Source organism: Octopus bimaculoides, chromosome 23 (genome assembly GCF_046866305.1).
Source record: "Octopus bimaculoides isolate indiv1 chromosome 23, ASM4686630v1, whole genome shotgun sequence".
Lineage (NCBI taxonomy): Eukaryota > Metazoa > Mollusca > Cephalopoda > Octopoda > Octopodidae > Octopus > Octopus bimaculoides.
Window position 1 is genome coordinate 26,013,416 of NC_142950.1, and position 21,592 is coordinate 26,035,007.

At 38.3% G+C, this 21,592-nt stretch overlaps 1 protein-coding gene across 1 annotated transcript in view; it reads right to left on the minus strand.

Moving 5' to 3' along the window:
- LOC106880553 (tyrosine-protein kinase Lyn) overlaps positions 1 to 21,592 on the minus strand; it is a 60,137-nt gene that overhangs the window by 8,609 nt on the left and 29,936 nt on the right. The window contains exons 2-7 of the mRNA XM_089340661.1: positions 12,209 to 12,415; positions 6,299 to 6,395; positions 5,202 to 5,306; positions 3,552 to 3,643; positions 856 to 1,008; positions 105 to 290 (exon numbers count right to left, since the gene is read on the minus strand). Coding sequence (XP_089196787.1) covers positions 105 to 290; positions 856 to 1,008; positions 3,552 to 3,643; positions 5,202 to 5,306; positions 6,299 to 6,395; positions 12,209 to 12,347 — 772 coding nt within the window. The 5' untranslated portion in view covers positions 12,348 to 12,415. The remainder of the gene's footprint in view (positions 1 to 104; positions 291 to 855; positions 1,009 to 3,551; positions 3,644 to 5,201; positions 5,307 to 6,298; positions 6,396 to 12,208; positions 12,416 to 21,592) is intronic.

Consider the following 21,592-nt stretch of genomic DNA (forward strand, 5'->3'; position numbering starts at 1 on the left):
GTAGAGGATTTTATGTGTTTGAAAGAAATGCTGCATCATCAACTGCAGTATTGTGAAGATCATGTGACTCCAGTGAACTAAATTTGGAGTGAAAATGAAATGACATGAGTAATAAATACAAAACAAGAGTAATGAAGACTTACCTAAATAGACATCGCCAAAACATCCACTATCCAGTTTCTTTATCAGAACTATAGCTTCACGGTTAATCTCCAGTTCTCGGAAATGCACAACTGGACGCTCTTTTGGACAAACTTTTGTTAGACGTTGACAAAGACCCTCGCTATGACCTATAGAAAAACACATTTCACAGAATTAATGGGGGCTTTTAACCTTTAGCACACTGCATTTTCTCTAGAATTGTTTTCCTTGTCACTGCCCTGATACTACAAGGGACATAACTCATATGGTGATATGATGCACCTACAGAGTGCAAAAGGTTAATAGCATAGATATTTTCATATGGGAGCTAAGTTCTATAAAATTAAATTAGGTGAGAACTCTTCAAGAAACTTTGTTGTCTGGGGAGAGTCATAGTGCCTTAATATCTAACACACTCACTGATTTGATTTCCCCTCATTTATTATTTATATTTTTTCTATTCCAACCTTGTCAATGAATGTTGACTCCGTGTTAGATATTAAGTGTTTTAGATATTAAGGCAGTATGACTCTCCCCAGACACAACAAAATTTGTTTCAACACACAAATTCACATAAAGTAGCTTGAAAACCAGACACAAGACCTTTCACAACACCCTTAAAGCCAGGAACCTTTCGCACACATTAATCATGTGCAGACCCCACATGCAACATACAATAGAGGACCAACATATTTCAAAATTTACTTTACTTACAACTGTAATGATCTAGTAACCCAAACAAATCAGGAAAAAGATGTTTTGGTGTAATGTAGTAACCACCATTGTCAAGTTTTCGAAGCCGGTAATGTTTTACAGCAGGCACATTTGCTTGTATATCTCGGACAGATAATACATAGGATTTCTTATCTGAAACAAAAGGAAATGAAAATAAAGAGGTACAATTTATTGTTTACAGTGGGATTATACTGTAATATGTCAGCAGTAGTGTAGCTGTTATATCTATAAAAATATAGAGTGGTAGAAAACAGTAGATGTACAAGTGACTTTAAATCCTTATGTTGTTGTTGGCACTCCGTCGCTTATGACGTCGAGAGTTCCAGTTGATCCGATCAACGGAACAGCCTGCTCGTGAAATTAATGTGCAAGTGGCTGAGCACTCCACAGACACGTGTACCCTTAACGTAGTTCTCGGGGATATTCAGCATGACACAGTGTGACAAGGCTGGCCCTTTGAAATACAGGTACAACAGAAAAAGGAAGAAAGAGTGAGAGAAAGTTGTGGTGGAAGAGTACAGCAGGGTTCGCCACCATCCCCTGCCGGAGCCTCATGGAGCTTTTAGGTGTTTTCGCTCAATAAACACTCACAACGCCCGGTCTGGGAATCGAAATCGCGATTCTATGACCACGAGTCCGCTGCCCTAACCACTGGGCCATTGCGCCTCCACGCAATAACAACATGTAGTAGTGGGATATAACATAGAATAGTGAGACATAACAACATTGTGGTTTTTATAACTGAAACAATAACAATAGCAAAAAAAAAAAGAATTAGCAAAAAGAGTGAAACTGATTAATTAATTAGTGTTTTGCATAAGACAGGTGCTCTGATCTATTTAGTAAAACTGAAGAAATGATTAACAAGTACACAGGAAACCAGAATATTCTTTCTACTCTAGGCACAAGGCCCAAAATTTTGGGGGGAGTGGGGGGTGCAGTCGATTAGATTGACCCCAGTACGCAACTGGTGCTTAATTTATTGACCCTGAAAGGATGAAAGGCAAAGTCGACCTCAGCGGAATTTGAACTCAGAACGTAAAGACAGACGAAATGTCGTTAAGCATTTCGCCTGGCGTGCTAATGTCTCTGCCAGCTCGCTGCCTTAGGAAACCAGAATATTGTAAGAAATTATAAAGAGTAAAGACCCTTTTCAGTCATGAATGACCATGGAATTACACCAAGAAAGTTCTACATAGCACAAGTTCAAGCAAGGTTGTTTATGGAAGGCCAGCAGTTGCCCGTGCATACCAGCCTCCCCTCGACATGACACCGATGTCATCCAAAGGAAAGGCAAAGGCTGATACAGCTTGGCGCCAGGGATGCTGCAACTCATTTCTACAGCTGAGTGAACAGGAGCAACAGGAAATAAAGTGTCATGCTCAAGAACACAACACACAACCCGGACTGGGAATTGAATTCACTACCTCATGACTGTAATCCGGACACTTTAACCACTGAGTCATGTGAATACAAAATGACAGACTTGCTTTCATTTACAAAATTATTTGAACTACATCAATGTCAATTCTGTCTGGGAAGGCTTGTAAAGGTCATGGCAGTTGCTCCTTATCCCTTAACTAAAAGAAGTAAATAAAAATGGCAACAACTGTGTGTATAGCCATTCTCAACATATTCTGGCAGACTCAAGCATGATCATAGCTTTGCACCAAAGAGAATGAATTCTGCCTTCAGGTGATGTGTGTAAACAACACACCTGCTCTAAGTGGCATCAGCAGACTATCAGACACCAGTGCTTCAGCATAGTTGTAACTCATAAATAGATACCATCCGGTCCTTTGGAACTAGATGAGAAACATTGTTCCTGTTTATATAAACCAACAAATAAAATGTATACTGATGTGTGCTAAGGCCTGCTTGTGAAAACCATGTTCATGTTCAAGTCTGCCAAAACTGTTTTAAGAATAGAGGGAAACCCAGGAGGATATGGGATGAAGTATTGAAGGTTGACTGTAAAACACTGAGCCTTACGAATGAGCTGACAGGGAACCAAGATATGTGGAGCCACCCACCACACCAGAATTGAGATCCTAAATCCAAGGTGCTTCATAAAAAGCATTAGTGTGGGTGTTGATACCACATAAAAAGCACCCAGTACATTTTGTAAAGTGGTTGGCATTAGGAACCTGGTGTGTCAAGCCATCCAATCCATGCCAGCATGGAAAACAGATGTTTTCCATGCTGGCATGGGTTGGATTAATCAAAGGTACTTTAAAACTAAACCATCTCAGCTGTCTCTCCTCTGTAAGTATGGGGAATACTAGGCCCTAAACAGACCCTCTTTGCTTGATAGTTTGGTACCTTGATGACATACCTAACTGCAATATTCTCATGTGGTTACCTGGTTAGCTAACAAGAAACAAATAAACAAACAGACAAAAACATTTCCAATAACAATATTGGTTTCAAATTTTGGCACAAGGCCAGCAACTTCAGGAGAGGGAGTGAGTCAATTACATCAATCTCAATGCTCAACTGGTACTTATTTTATCAATCTCGAGAGGATGAAAGGTAAAGTCAAGTCAACCCTAATGGAATCTGAACTCAGAACATAAAAATGGACATAATGCTGCTAAGCATTTTTCACAGTGTTCTTATGATTCTACCAGGTTACCATTTTGCTGACAACATTAAGAATTAATAAATAAACTCACCACTTGCAAGTCGTATCAAGTAGGTACCAGGTATATTACCAGGAAGTAGAAGTTGTAGTTCAGCATCTCTGCGTTCCAAATCATGCCACCAGCTACATGCATCATGGAACAATAAAAAAGAAATTAAAAAAAAAAAAGAAACTTTGGAATTTTGGTCATATTTTTCTGAAGAGCATAGTGGAAGTAAAATGGCTAAGCAGATAAGGGGGTGGTGCTCCATCTGTTTGACTAATGGTACACTGAAGGTATACTCTTCACTCTTTTACTTGTTTCAGTCATTTGACTGTGGCCATGCTGGAGCACCGCCATTTGTCGAGTGAATCGACCCTGGGACTTATTCTTTGTAAGCCTAGAACTTATTCTATCGGTCTCTTTTGCTGAACCGCTAAGTTACGGGGATGTAAACACACCAGCATCGGTTGTCAAGCGATGTTGGGGGTAGGACAAACACAGAAACACAAACATATACACACACACATATATATGACGGGCTTCTTTCAGTTTCCATCTACCAAATCCACTCACAAGGCTTTGGTCGGCTCGAGGCTATAGTAGAAGACACTTGCCCAAGGTGCCACGCAGTGGGAATGAACCCGGAGCCATGTGGTTGGTAAGCAAGCTACTTACCACACAGCCACTCTTGCGCCTATCAATATATCAAGAATTACTGACACACTTTGCACTGAAATGGAACTTAAAACTGTCGTTTAAAGTTAAAATTTAGAGAAAATTATTTTACTTTGATTTATCAATCATACTTGTATGTAACAAAATTAAGAATAACATGGATTTTTTTAAAGCGACTTAAAAACATTAGTGTGGAGTTTATAAAACCTTAATCTTTTGCACACTGCAATTTCTCTAGAAGTATCTCTCTTGTCATTGCTCTGTTACTACAAGGGAGAAAACTCATACAGTGATACAATGCACCTACAGTGTGCTTAAGGCTGAATTAGATGTCTCAAAATACACAGTGTACATAGATACCACTAACAATGCACTGTGATATCCCTAAAAGTGCATTTAGATATCCTTAAAGGTACACCTAGATGGACCTTACCATGTACCTAGATACCTTTTGTAGTGTACCTAGATAACTACTAGCTGCCTCACCCCATCCAAGTAAAAGCTTGAAAAAGCTAAAGACAAAAGTCACACACTTAATTCAACACTGATATTAATGATATACACTTCCACATTATTTCATCATTACATACACTTACTTTACACTGCTTCATCATTACATACACTTCTATACTACTTCATCATTAAATAACACTTATACAATACTCCATCATTATATACACTTATTCCTATACTGTTTCTTCTTTATACACACTTCTACACTGCTTCATCATTAAATAACACTTCTTCAATACTCCACCATTATATACACTTTCTCCTATCCTGTTTCATTTTATACACACTTCTGCAGTGCTTCATCTATGTATACACTTCTACACTACTACATCATTATATGCACTTACTTCTACTCTGGTTCATTACAAACACTTGTAGACCTAGTGTCTTGTCTAGGGTTAACTTACTCCCTTTCTGTCAGCAGTTTTGGTGGGTTCAAAAAAGTGGTCATAACCCTTACTTTTCCACTACCCAGATCAACATCATTAAAAGGCAAAAAAATATACTTACTCCTGTGCCTCAATGGAGTTATCATCTTTAATGACGTAGTTACTGGGAATATAACCACTGACTTTCGTCCCTAAATGGTAAGCAACCCACCAGTCGTTGCTCTGCCTGGAATTGAGAACAAAACAGATATAATGTATGTGTGTGTTTTTGTGTTTGTGTGTGTGTGTGAGTGGATGCATGTGTATGTGTGTGCGTGTGTGGACATGTGCACAAGTGTAGGCATATTTGTCTGCATAATATATGTTTATGTGTATGTGTGTGTGTGTGTGTGTGTGTCTAACTATATGTGTATACCTTACACCTGCGTGTGTGAGTGTGGGTGTGTATGTCTAAGTATACGTTGGAGGTGCAATGGCCTAATGGTTAGGGCAGCGGACTCACGGTCATGGGATCGCGGTTTCAATTCCCAGACCGGGCATTGTGAGTGTTTATTGAGCGAAAACACCTAAAGCCCCACGTGGATCCAGCAGGGGATGGTGGCGAACCCTGCTGTACTCTTCCACCACAACTTTCTCTCACTCTTACTTCCTGTTTCTGTTGTGCCTGTAATTCAAAGGGTCATCCTTGTCACAGTCTGTGTCACACTGAATATCCCCAAGAACTATGTTAAGGGTACACGTATCTGTGGAGTGCTCAGCCACTTGCACGTTAATTTCACGAGCAGGCTGTTCCGTTGATCGGATCAACTGGAACCCTCGACGTCGTAAGCGACGGAATGCCAACAACAAGTATACGTTACAGTTGTTTGTGTGTATGTGTGTATGTGGGTGTGAATATGTGCACAAGTGTACGCATATTTGTCTTAATATATATGTGTGTATGTATTTGTGCATACATGTGTATGCCTGTATATTTGCATATGTGTGTGTATCTAACTGTATGTGTATGCCTTACATTTGCATGTGTGTGTATGTATGTCTCAGTGTATGTGTATGCCATACATTTGCATGTGTGTGTGTGTGTATGTCTAATTATACGTGTATGTCTTACATGAGTATGAAGGCAATGGAATGATGATGAGGAAGATGAGGATGGTGGTAATAGCGAGAACAGCAGTTAGTAATCATGATGAAGATGATGTTTAATCGTCGACTTACAAATTATCTTCAACTTTCATGCGATCCCCTTTCTTGAATGAAAGGTCTTCTTCGGTAATGGCGTCGAAGTCATACAAAGCTCGAACAATTAAAATATCTGTCAAAAAAAAAAAACATACATCACAGTTAGTACAGGTATTATTGGAACATGGCTTGATAGAACATCATCACCTTTAGCCATAAGGCTAGGATTTCTCTTCAGACCCAGTGTTGTAATGTAGTTACATGTTGTAATGTAATTACTCTTCCGACCCAAGTGTTGTAATGTAATTTGTTATGTACAATAAAGAAGATAACCAGACAACAGTAAAACCAAACTAACAAGCTAACAAATCTCTTTACAAAGCAACAATTAATATTCCTTGTGAACTAAGCCAACCAATACCTTCCAACTTCACAGCGAACTAACACAAATTTCATTCAACTCTAAACTCTGAATCTCTAACTTACCTGGATCATTAATATTTATACTTTACTTAGACCAGTCTATCTCTTGCAAGTGGGTATCATAACTCTCATCACAACATTTCCCCTTTTGAGATTTTGACTACTGTGAGAAAGTGGAATTTTATTTTTATTTTTTTATTCCTTCCAGCACTACACCCTCTTTTATTTTTCCATTTCTTCCAGCACCACTCCCACTTTTATTTATTTTAGCTATTGTATCTTAATTGTTACCTGACTGTTAAGGTAGTCTTGTTCATTGCACACTGTACTTTTCTTTTTGTTGTAGTTAGTACTCTTGTTCTTTCTTTTTTTTCTTGAAAATTTAATATCTTTTTTCATTTAAGTATCACTTCCAGATATTCAGTCTGTTTTCATTTTCATTTTCTATGGGGTTCCATATCTCTTGGAGCTGGCACTTCAGACATATCATAGAAGATTTCCATTGATATTACCCTTTGTTCTTCCGTATGTCACATCTTTAACTGGTTGAGGTGTCTCTTATGTTCTGAACACTGTCCTTTAATTAAATAGATCATGTTACCTAATCTTTTGATTACACAGCCATCCTCTCAGCCTTCTTTACCATTTTTGTAATTTTTCAAATGAACTTTATCTCCTACTTCAAAATGTTTTGTAATATTTCTTGTATTTCCTTCAAATGTATTTTTTGTCTTTCCTTTAGATGTATTTTTTCCTGGCAATAATTTACCAAAGGTCGATTTTATTTTAAGTGTGAACATTAACTCTGCTGGTGACTTTCCTGAATTAGTATTTGGATTGGCATAATTCTATATCATCATCATCATCATCATCGTTTAACGTCCGCTTTCCATGCTAGCATGGGTTGGACGATTTGACTGAGGACTGGTGAAACCGGATGGCAACACCAGGCTCCAGTCTGATTTGGCAGAGTTTCTACAGCTGGATGCCCTTCCTAACGCCATATATATTCTTAAAAATTTCGTTAGTGCCTCATCATTATCTAGCTCATTCCTAGCTTTCCTTAGAGCTCTTTTGAATGTGTCGACAAATCTTTTTGCTTGCCTATTTGACCTCAGATGGTAGGGTGGGGTGAAGATGTGCTTTATGGCAGGTATTTTGCAGAAATTTCTTAATTCATATCCCGTGAATTGAGTTCCATTATCTTAAACTAATGTATCTGGAACATCATATTGAGCAAATAACTCAAGTAGGAACTTTATTGAAGTCTTTGCTGTGGGTTTATTACATCTGCACACCTCTGGCCACTTTGTATAGCTATCCATAATGATTAGATAGTATGCGCCATTCACTGGTCCAGCATAGTCGATATGTTAGCTGGACCATGGACTCTCACTCTCCAGCCCCGATTGGAATTTTACTGGTGGTGCTTTGGTTGCCAATGCGCAACCTCTACATGCTTTCACCAATTTCTCAATGTCTCTGTTTACAGTCAGCCAATATACAAAACTCCTCATTAAAGCTTTCATTCTGGACATTCCTGTGTGCCCACAGTGGAATTGTTGCAATAACACCCTCTCCAGTATATTAAAAAGTTTTAAATTATCATCTGTTGTCCTCAGGGGTAATTGTCCTGGGTGGAGTCATTGTCCATGGGGTGGGGTAAATGTTCTAGACTCAGCACAAGTGCTTTTTACATGGCACCAGCACCCGTGAGCCTGCAAGATTAGGATCACTCAGCTGAAGAGGGATGCAGGGGACATGGTTGTGTGCAAGGACAACAATGATTTTACTTAGCTTGATATGATTTCTCAAGCACAGCAAACTGCCAGAAGTCTTGGTTCTTTGTCATTCCCTCTAGTTGAAAAAAAATCACCAAAACACATCACGTACATGTAAATGGATATCATGTATTTGTATGTGTGTCTGTGTACCATATACATTACGTATTAAAATACATGTATGTGTCTGTATCAAGTATGTGTAAATTTGTATACCATGCACAGGTATATGTCTACCAGGCATTCATGAATGTTGTATATTATTATTATTATTATTATTATTATTGTTGTTTCACCTGTTGCTTCGTTCTGAGCTCAAATTTCGCTGAGGTCTACTTTGCCTTTCATTCTTTTGGTGGGGGTCAATAAATTAAGTACCAGTGAAACACTGGGGTTGATGTAATTGACTTGTCACCTCCCCTCCAAATTTCAGGTTTTGTGCCTTTAATAAAAAGGATTATTATTATTATTATTATTATTATTATTATTATTATTATTATCATTATTATTATTATTATTATTAATGTGGTTGGGTTCAAACCCAGACTGCAACAACAAAGTCCACCAACCAAACTTCTCGGTCCAACATCGTTGCCTTAAGGTCTTGGATACACTCCAGGCTACTGTCTGTGATCAAGTCGTCAATGTAAATGTGAAGACGTTTTTCTCTTCCTACATCACCAAGAAGTGGGTTCCACAAGACTAATTTGGATGCTTCCAGTTCAGGGTGGCACGTGCAGTGACCAGATAGTCATGGCCATCTTTGCCTGATCTTCTTGCTAACTTTTGGCAGGTCTCCATAACGGCATTCATTTGTTAAATGTTGCTGTCATTTCACATTTAGGACCATTCATAGCATCCCTGGGTAGCATCCATTTAACCCATTTGATAACGTTGTTTGTGTATTTGTGTAACCACTCATCCCTGTAGGTTGTATGTAAAGGGTAAAGACCCCCTTTGGTCATGAATAACCATGGGATGGCACCTAGTAAATCCCCTTCCAAAATACAAGTCTGGGCAAGGTTGTTTATGGAAGACCAGCAGTTGCCCATGCATACCAGCCTCTCCTCTCCATGCCACTAATATTGTCCAAAGGAAACGCAAAGCCTGATACAGCTTGGTACCAGTGATGTCACAACTCGTTTCTACATCTGACTGAACTGGAGCAATGTAAAATAAAGTGTCTTGCTCAAAAACACAAAACACAGCCCGGTTTGGGAATTGAACTAAATACCTCCTGATTGTGAGCACAATGCTCAAACCACTGATCCATGCCAATATATTATATCCTATCCCTAGTCCACTATAGACACCTCTCTGTATATTAAATCCAGTCTCTAGTCTTCACTATAGACACCTCTCTGTAACTTGCATGTACACCCTGTCACATCTTCACCATCAAAGACAAAAAGAAATGAAAAATTTTTTAGGCAGAGGTGTGGCTGTGTGGTAAGAAGCTTGCTTTCCGACCACATGGTTCCAGGTTCAGTCCCACTGCATGGCACCTTGGGCAAGTGTCTTCTACTATAGCCTTGGGCCAACCAAAGCCTTGTGAGTGAATTTGGTAGACGGAAACTGAAAGAAGCCCATCGTATGTGTGTGTGGTACACATGTCTGTGGAGTGCTCAGCCATTTGCATGTTAATTTCATGAGCAGGCTGTTCCATTGATCAGATCAACTGGAACCCTCGACGCCGTAAGCGACGGAGTGCCAACAACAACAACTTTATACTGACTTTCTCATAGTGTTTCCTTGACAAGGATACTGGAGTGGTTTACCATTGCCTTCACAAACCGGATGGCCACTGGCCCACACTGAGCACAACTGTCCTTCAAAAGGTCTTGATTTTAGTCCTACTGAGTAAGCTGAACATTAGAAGCATCAGTTGTGGTGTGCAAGAGAGACGATTGCGCTGGTATGGACATGTAGTGAGAATGGATGAGGATAGCTGCGTGAAAAAGTGCCACACCCTAACAGTTGAGGGAACCCGTGGAAGAGGTAGGCCCAGGAAGACCTGGGCTGAGGTGGTGAGGCAAGACCTTCGTACATTGGGCCTCACCGAGGCGATGACTACTGACCGAGACCTTTGGAAATGTGCTGTGCGTGAGAAGACCCGGCAAGCCAAGTAAGATCGTTGCCAGTGCCCCTGGACTGGTTCTTGTGCGGGTGGCACATGAGATGCACCATTTTGAGCGTGGCCATTGCCAGTACCGCCTGACTGGCTCCCGTAGGATTTTCGAGCAAGATCGTTGCCAGTGCCCCTGGACTGGCTTGTGCGGGTGGCACATAAAAGACACCATTTCGAGTGTGGCCGTTTTCATGCGGGTGACACGTAAAAGCACCCACTACACTCTCTGAGTGGTTGGCGTTAGGAAGGGCATCCAGCTGTAGAAACTCTGCCAAATTAGACTGGAGCCTGGTGTTGCCATCCGGTTTCACCAGTCCTCAGTCAAATCGTCCAACCCATGCTAGCATGGAAAGTGGACGTTAAACGATGATGATGATGAGTGTCTAGACAACTTCACCACAAGAGTAGCCAGCCACTCCATTGGTGGGGTGGGGAGGCAGTTAAGTCACTGACCACTCAATCATGGAACAGGTTACTATTGGTTTACATGGTGCCAGTAGCCGGTTTCATCAGTTTGTGATGAGATTCTGACATGACAATAGCAGACATTAAGTACCTCTCACTATTATATTTTATCAAAGAATGGCCAACACCAGTAAAAGAAAATGTGAGATACCAGCGTAGTTGTTTGATACATCATCATCATCATCATTATTGTTTAACGTCCGCCTTCCATGCTAGCATGGGTTGGACCATTTGACTGAGGACTAGCAAACCAGATGGCTACACCAGGCTCCAATCTGATTTGGCAGAGTTTTTACAGATGGATGCCCTTCTTAATGTCAACCACTCCAAGAGTGTAGTGGGTGCTTTTATGTGCCACCGGCACGAAGGCCAAATGATAAAAACTATGCCAGAGCAAGCTTTTATGTCAGTGCTTCTCAACCTGGGTCCACATGACCCCTGAGTGGCCATACAAACAAAATAGTGAATTGGGGATCCACAGTAATATTTTAAGTCTCCACAAAAAGTTTTGATTTAAATGTATGTATTGCAAGAAACAGCTAGGTTTCTTTCTCTAACATTTCACATAGTTTAAGCTACAGAAGTTAACGTGTGCAAAACAAAACAGTAATCTTGGAAGGAATAAATATAAAACTAGCTTTTAAACATCAAATAGCTACATGGGTCCACCACAATAAAATAACAAACAAAGGGGCCCATAGGTGAAAAATGGTTGGGTACTATTACTTTATGTAATCACTCAACTTGTTAGAAATGACAGCCAACTCTGCTTTAAATCATACCCAAACATTTTTTTAAACCCTTTAGTGTTCAAGCTAATGTCAAAAGTAATCCTTATTCATGTACACTTTAAAAAATTAATCTGGTATTATCTTGTAACTTCAAGAGTTGAAAGATGTAATTGTTTATTTTTAGAATGACATTGTAGGGTAGGTGTGAGATACTGGTTCTGGCTAGTTTGAGCGTAAAATGAGTAGAACATTTGGGCCAGATATAGCCGGTTTAAACACTAAAGGGTTAAAAAAGAGAAAATAAGTTAGATAATATCTGAAAATGTGATGGGATGGTCATGGCTGATAGGATTTTATCATAAGTCCACTCAATTAAAGTTAGCCTGAAGGCTAAACACAAAAAAAAATTTATTCTTACCACAAGATCCATTCAGTGGAACAGGTGGGAGCATTCTCTCCAATTTATCAGAATTGGGCATAGGGATTGAGTCTACTACATCATTTTGCTTTCTTGTCTCTGTGGGTGCTCCACAACATTTTCCAAATACAGACCCCATACTGGAACCTGTTGTATTTCACTCACAGTTTCTAGAAAGAGTCAAATCACAACAATCACCGCCACCACCTGCAATAAAAAACAAAGCAATTCTTTATTAAAACAAATACATTGAAATAATTATTTAATTGGTATGTTTGTGAGTAGTGGTCCATGGGGGCAGTGGGTACCTTTCACTTCTTGTTGTTGGCACTCCGTCGCTTACGACATCCAGGGTTCCAGTTGATCTGAGCAACGGAACAGCCTGCTCGTGAAATTAACGTGCAAGTGGCTGAGCACTCCACAGACACATGTACCCTTAACGTAGTTCTCGGGGGATATTCAGCGTGACACAGTGTGACAAGGCTGACCCTTTGAATTACAGGCACAACAGGAACAGGAAGTAAGAGTGAGAGAAAGTTGTGGTGGAAGAGTACAGCAGGGTTCGCCACCATCCCCTGCCGGAGCCTCGTGGAGCTTTTAGGTGTTTTCACTCAATAAACACTCACAACGCCCGGTCTGGGAATCGAAACCGCGATCCTATGACCGCGAGTCCGCTGCCCTAACCACTGGGCCATTGCGCCTCCACACCTTTCACTTAACAAGGTTTTAAAACAGTGATCCCCAACCTTTTCAAAGTGGTTCCCAACCCTTATATTTAAATAAGTTTTCCCACAGATCCCTTTTAATATATTTATTCTTATGTGTGTGTGTATATATATATATATATATATATATATATATATATATTTGCTTGATTTCAACACCTTTAAGATGAACGGTTGTATATCATTTCATGTATTTTCAACCTGCTTTGCATGGTTTTATAGGTCAACTATGAAAATTGTATATGAATGCTTTCTATTTTTTTGTCTGCATATTACTGATAATAATAATAATAATAAGGCCCTGATGAGATGTAGTATCCCATATTTTATAATATTTTATAATATTTTATAATATTTTATAATATGCAAGAATCGATCTGGATATTGCATTGAAATGATCATAAGTCATTTTCATTGTTATTATTATTATAATAAAGTATTTTCAATGGATCAGTTTTGAGCTCTCTTTAAAGTCGATATATATGTATATATATATATGTAGATAGATAGTGAGTTCAAAAAAGAAAAATGACAAAAGAAAACAACAAAAACGACACGAGGACGTGATACAAATATTGTGTTACTGGACACTCAGGAAAGGAAAGAAAGAGAATTTGACGTTTCGAGCGTAGCTCTTCGTCGGAAACATAGGAAAGTCCAAAGAAGGGAAGACGGAGGAAGAAAAAATCGCCAACGATATACACAAGGTTACATTGTGGAATGACCGGAAGGGAAAGGGTGGAGAAAAAGTTCTTTCTAAGACAGGAGAGTGCCACAGACCCAATACTACCTTTGTAGACCACCAGGGGTCCCCGGACCTCAAATTGAGAACCACTGTCTTAAAATAATAGTTTCAGGGTTAAGTCAATTATATCAACACCCAGTGTTCAACTGGTACTTATTTCACTGTCCCTGAAAGGACGAAAGGTAAAGTCAACCTCAGCAGAATTTGAACTCAGAACATCAAGAAAGAAAAAATACCGTTGTGCATTTTTTCTGGAGTGCTAACAATTCAACTAGTTCGCTGATGACGGGTTAATACCCAGAAACTCGGGTCCGTGTGTATCATGTCAGGCTGGAGATGGGAACAATGATTTCCCTTTGCAAATACTGATAGGGCACAGGCATTCTGTGAATAACCAGCTGGAGCTGGAGGAGATGTCTTCCTGGGGCTATAAGCTACAGAAGCATCATCCCTTGTGTGTCAGCCACTTTTAGGTGGGAAATATACATCACGTTGTCGTGCTGTTACTGTTTATATCTTGTTCAGAGATTTATTATTGCAATATATATATATATATATATATATATATATATATATATATATATAAACATATACATTATATACATGCCTTACATACACACACATATATAATGTATATAGCAATATATATATATACATATATATATATATATATATATATATATATATATATATATATATATATATATATATATATACACATATATATATATATATATATATATCAATTACTGGTGAAGGCCTGTTTATAGGGTTACCCTGGGTTTCTCGATATAAAGGGTACCTTTATGATGTATCTTCAGACCCTAAGACCTGTTGGCCTATGGCCTCTTTAAAATATGGAGGAGGAAACGATATGGATTTAAACAATGGAAATTGTTTCCCTTTGGTGCTGGTCATCAGCTTTGGCTATGAGGGTAAAAGGTAGGAGGTTATCTCTTACTCTCATCAGCAATGAATTTTCAGCTGTGGTGTAATTATTGCCATTCATTATATTGCAAACAAGGGAACGAACAACTCCCATCCACCAGTAGCAGGAACCAATCGACTAGCTAGTTTCTGAGCATGACCCTTCATAGATATAGGTTATACCTGTCTGCTAGACATGGCAGTCATTCATTCTAGTTTGCAATATATTTGTTACTACCTCTTGAGGTGGTAACGACCATTACTTTCCAGTAGAGTTACTATTTGCATCTCCTACAGAGATTTTAGAATTAGCTGATTGGCTGAAACATATATATATATACATATATGTAATTGATTAGAAATTCTCTCACAATATAGAGGTTTTGACTTAGAAGTGATCAAGAGTAATTTTGAGACAAAAGATATAAATATGTAATGTGAAGAAACAAAAAGACCTGGTAATTCAATCCGCATATATATTTTTAATAAATTTATTTACTTATATTTTTAAAAAATGTCTGTGTATTTATATATTTTTAATCTATCATGTACAATTGTCCTTTAAATCCATCTCTAATAAGAGTCATGTTTGCCGATTGAATTACCAGGTCTTTTGTTTCTTCATATTACATACTTATATGTGTGTGTGTATATATATATATAATATAGATTTAATCAAAAGATTAAATGTGGTATTTAAAATGTTTGAGGCACCAGAATTTGGTAGGGTGAAAACCAAAAACAAAATCAAGAGATTTATTATTGCAATCAAACATGAATTTAATTTCAATATATACTAATTGGAGGGGTATGAAATTAAATTCATGTTTGATTCACTAGACTGTTGATTAACAGCCCAGTCAAGATGGTATTTTCTTCATCTCCTACTCTTGTATTTGCACACATCTACAAAATGACTTTCTAAAATGAACTTCCATTATGCAGCTGAGGAGTACATTTTCATTACACATCTTATGTGGTGTTCTCACTACATAAATAAATGAAGTTTGTACAAAACGTACGTACTGCTATAACCTAATGAATTTTTGTTGCTTTTCTTCGCTCATAAGTTACTTCATCATTTCGTTTTTGTCTTGCTATTATATGTTTTATTATGAACTCCCAGAAGAGAAATATATGAGGAACCCCAACAACTCTTTCTTCTTTGTGAAAGAGCTCTCATTTATTTTGAAACATGTGTAGGAATTAAAGGAACTTTTATTGACATGCGTTTTGCTCCATTTATTATTACTATCCATATATATATATATATATATATATATATATATATATATATATATATAGCTATATTCACATATACATTATATATATGTGTGTATGTAAGGCATGTTTATATGTATATAGCTATATGTGTGTGTGTGTGTGTGTATAGATGTAGACATACATATATACATGCCTTGGCTCTCTGGCAGTTACAACAAGTGTTTCAGTTGATTTGATCAACAGAACAAACAGAACAGCCTGCTCATGAAATCAACTTAACATGCAGTTGGCTGAGCACTCCACAGACAGCTATATATATAATGCATATCATATAAAAAAATTATGGCTTATTTGATTAAGGAAAGAGTTAATGTTGATGAAAGGCATTTCAGTTTTACCAAGGAAAGTACTATAGATAATCTCTTTTTAGTGAGACAACAGCAGAAGTGCTTAGCTACTCAACTTTGCAAGCATTTACCTAGAGAAAACTCTTGACAGGGTGTCTTGATCTGTTATCTGGTGGTCACTAAGGAAGCTAGGAGCAAATGAATGGATTGTGAAGTTCATAAAAGCCTCGTACAGGGAATTATACAGCAAGGTGAGAGCTAACAATGAGTATGGAGTATGGCAACAAATTTAGTGTTAAGGTAGAAGTTCATTATGACTTAGTTCTCAGTTCTCTTGTATTTATTGGACACGAAACTCAGCTTGCGAAGACTTATTGGGGCAAGCGAAAGCGAAATTGGGATGGCACCTGTGCCCAGCATCACCTTTCTGGCACTTGTGCCCATGACATGTGTAAGGATTTTCGAACGAGATCGTTGCCAGTGCTCCTGGACTGGCTCTTGTGCGGGTTGCACATAAAATACACCATTTTGAGCGTGGCCGTTGCCAGTATCGCCTGACTGGCCTTTGTGCTGGTGGCACGTAAAAGCACCCACTACACTCTCAGAGTGGTTGGCGTTAGGAAGGGCATCCAGCTGTAGAAACTCTGCCAAATCAGATTGGAGCCTGGTGTAGCCATCTCGTTTCACCAGTCCTCAGTCAAATCGCCCAACCCATGCTAGCATGGAAAGCGGACGTTAAACGATGATGATGATGATGATGATGATGATGATGATAAACTCTTCTGGCAGAAATGTATAAAAGTGAACTGATCATATTAAATGATATTGCTTGAAACTGGCAAATCAAAAGGCCTAGTCTTCAATGATTTACCTGTGTTTATTAACACTTTAGCATTTAATTTGGCGATACCTAGCCCAAATGTTCAACCTGCTTTATGTTATAACTGACCAGATCCAACCTCTCACACCTAACCTACAATATCATTCTAAAAAAAATATACAAGATAATGTGTGATTAATTCAAAACAATGTGCCTAGAGTAGAAAAGACACTTCATTTCACATTGCTCCAGTCCACTCAGCTGGCAAAAATGAGTTGTATTTGTAATTCAAGGGGCCAGCCTTGTCACATTCTGGGTCATGCTGAATCTCCGAGAACTACATTAAGGGTACACATGTCTATGGAATACTCAGCCACTTGGATGTTAATTCCATGAGCATGCTGTTCCATTGATCAGATCAACTGAAATCTTCATTGTCGTAACCAAAGGACAGCCAGTCTATTTTTTACCCTTCACTGTCATATTTTGCATTCATATCTCAGCAAGGTTAATAAAATAGCATATCAGTCAAATACAGAGGTTAATTTCGTGTTATAAAATATCACGGACATGAACAAAATTATCGATGAAGACTAAGACCACACCCCTACTCCAAATCATTATGGTTTTGAGGCTGTCTGCAATGATAGAACTTTGAATACAACACACATACCTACTATCTGTGCCTTTTGTTAAGCTGTTACTGTGAAATGATAAACTTTAACATTTCTCTTCCTTTTTTTTTGTTCTGAAAATAAACTTTGAAACATGTGATAAGACATTATTAAGCTTATCTAAACCAACTAACCTAAGCCAAGGACAGAAACTGTCATTGAGAGAATTGTTGGAAATAGCAACTAAATCTTCCACCACAAATCACATCCCATGACACCATAATACTAAGTACCACCCATGCCAACGTCTCTTCATTGAACACTAAACTCGGCTTGCGAAGACCTGTTGGGGCAAGCGAAAGCGAAATCGTGATGGCACCTGTACCAGTAAATTGTTAAGAGCACCATCTGAGCATGATTGTTGCCAGAGCACCAGCTGTCTGGCTTCCATACTGGTGGCACGTAAATAGCACCATTTGAGCGTGACCGTTACCAATGTTGTTATATACTGTTATTATTTATATTGTATTTGTATAACATTGTTCGTTTTTTTCCGTCCTTGTTTTTGTATACATTCGCTGCTTTCTTCCAAGGAATCTAATGCTCTTAGCTTAGTTTTTCCTTGGGGCTGGCCAGATTGGAGCAATCTCGAGTATAACCAGCCGAAATTTCAATGATAATCTGGAACCTGACTGATGAAAGAAAACTCCAAATGACCTGTCCTTGTTTTTTGTTTCGTCTATCTGGATGTTTTGCGTTCTTGTCCAATTTTGTATTATTTATATATATATATATATATATATATATATATATATAGATAGATATAAGCGCACCTGTGGTGATGGCACAAAAGAAAATCATTGAGTGCTGGACCTCACAGAGGTATATATACATACATATAAATATATATATATATATATATATATATATATATATATATACACACACAACAGGCTTCTCTCAGTTTCTGTCTACCAAATCCACTCACAAGGCTTTAGTCAGCCCACGGCTATAGTAGAAGACACTTGCCTAAGGTGCCACGTGGTGGGACTGAACCTGGAACCATGTGGTTAGGAAGTCTGTGCTAACTTTTTATTTTACATTTTGCTGTCATTTGTCGTTAGAATCAAAATTTATTCAAAAAAGCAGCACAGATCAAAAAGGGGGCAAAACAAGGACAGACAAACGGATTAAGTCGATTAGATCGACCCCAGTGCGTAACTGGTACTTAATTTATCAAATCCCGAAAAGATGAAAGGCAAAGTCGACCTCGGCGGAATTTGAACTCAAAACGTAGTGGCAGGCGAAATACCGCTAAGCATTTTGCCCAGCGTGCTAACGTTTCTGCCAGCTCACTGCTTGGAATCAGATCATATGACTGCTTTGGGCTGTCACAGATCGAATTCTAGCTTTGTTGCCATGTTGTACCTTGCTCACCTGGGCACAAACAATGGCCTTACAGCCTTGATGTCTCAGCTCATGCACCCCCAGCTTGAACAGTAAAACCTTCATGTTTTACATCGAAGAAATGGTTAAAGGCCATTCTTGTCGCTAGCACATTGTTATTTCTCTTCTACATGCCTCTTCGAAGATACTAACTAGTTTATTTTCTACTCTATAGTTTTCTAAAGCAATTTCTTGGCTAAAACTAACAGCTGTCTCTTTGAATTTCCTTATTAGAGAAACCCACCACCTGTTGTAAATTCCCACTTAACTAGTATACTAATCTGATCCTAAAATCTTTCCTCACCTGGAAGGATGTGTTCATCTTCCAGTAACTGGATTCTCGTCTATTTATCATTTTTTTCTCCAACAACCACTCCTCTGTTTCAACTTCTACTAGCCATCTTGTGAAAAAAAAAAAACAAAAAAAAAAACAAGACAAAACCCATGGAAAACATATATCTGAACAACTATACGGAAGAAGCAAAAATGCCTGTTCCAGGATTGAAATGATATGGAAATTTTTCAGTGGAAACATGGATACATCTGCAAAACAAAAGACACAGGCATGGCTGTATGATGAGGAGCTTGCTTCCCAACCACATGGCTTCACGTTCAGTCCTGTTGAATGGCACCTAGGGCAAGTGTCTTCTACTATAGCCTTAGGCTGACCAAAGCCTTGTGAGTGAATTTGGTAGATGGAAATTGAAAGAAGCCCATTGTATATATATGTATATATATATATATATATATATATATATATATATATATATATATATATGTGTGTGTGTGTGTGTGTGTGTGTGTGTGTGTGTATATATATATATGCATATATATATATATATATATATATATATATATATATATATGTGTGTGTGTGTGTGTGTGTGTATATATATATATATATGCATATGTCTCTGTGTGTGTGTCTTTGTATCTGTGTATCTGTGTTTTCCCCCCATCACCACTTGACAACTGGTATTGGTGTAGCTGCGTCCCCGTAACTTACCAGTTTGCCAAAAGAGACTGACTAGGCTTAAGAAAATAAGTCCTGGGCTTGATTTCTTCAAGTGAAACCCCTCAAGGTGATGCTCCAGCATGGCCACAGTCAAATGACTGAAACAAGTAAAAGAGTAAAAAAGTAACAGTTACAATTTCAGTGTCCGAAAATGACCAAAGAAAAAGCAAATTTAGAGAATATTCACCAGAGATGTTTGAAGCGTGGGTTCCACATATGTGATGTCAATAATGATGATGGACTCTTCTATCAAGGATGATGTATGAGTGTTCAGCTTTTGCCAAACAATATGCACAACTGATTTGTTCATAGTGATCAAATGCTCATGCCATCCATTAGCTCACCCTCTCCATCAAATCGAGGTACTCTGAACAGGTGCACAGTGTACCACGCATCAGGTGTCGAAGCGATCATAGAGCAACATGTGATGAAGTGTTTTTTCTCAAAAACGCAATAGTGACAGGATTTAGGATGCACCACCCAAAATCTGACAGGTGATATATACAACGTATTGAAGGTGAAAACTATTACAAAATAACCACCATAGGATTACAGAAATACCTAATTCAGAAGCAATGAAAGCTGGTACAAATAGACACAAAACACGAGCAAAACAAAAAACTGTTTTCTCTTTGTAAGGATGCTGGCAAATACAAGAAGTCATAGAACCTGACAATTATGAAGAAAAAGAAGAAACAACAAAACCTGTAAAACAAATGAAATCAAAACTAAAACAACAATGTATCATGATAAAACGATGGCAAGAAAAGCCCCTTCGTGGCAAATGTTGGGTTGAGCTAAACAAAAAAGAAATAGATAAAGTAAAATTTCAACAACGGTTAAGAAGCTCAGGACTCAAATCAGAGACTGAAGGATTTTTAATTGCAGAACAAGATCAAAGCCTTCCCACCAGAAATCACCAAAAGCACATAATGAAGAAAAAAAAAAAAAAAATACAAGTAACTGCAGAATACGTGGTGATGGAGAAGGAACAATAAATCATATTGTCTCTGAATGCCTGTCCTGGCTAAGAAGGAATATATTCACAGTCATGACAGAATTGGGACCCATATACACTGGAAGCTATGCCAACACTGGAATAACAATAGAAAAAAGACGGTATAGGCACACCCCATAAAGGGTCTCAGAAAATGAGAAAGCAACCATACCCTGGGATATACCAAACACACAGATAGAGAAATCAAGGCTAATAGACCGGATATAGTTGTCAGAGATCACCAAGTAAAAAAATGCCTTCTGATCGATATATCAATAGCAACAGATGGCAATGTATCTCTAAAAGAAATGGAGAAACTCTCAGAATAGAAGGACCTGGAAATAGAGGTAACTCGAATGTGGAGCCTAAAAACAGAAACAATTCCTATAATAATGGTACTCCATCAGTTACAATGACAAAGGATTCCAGTTGATCTGATCAACAGAACAGCCTGCTCATGAAACTAATGTGTAAGCAGCTGAGCACTCCACAGATATGTGTACCCTTAACATAGTTCTCGAGGT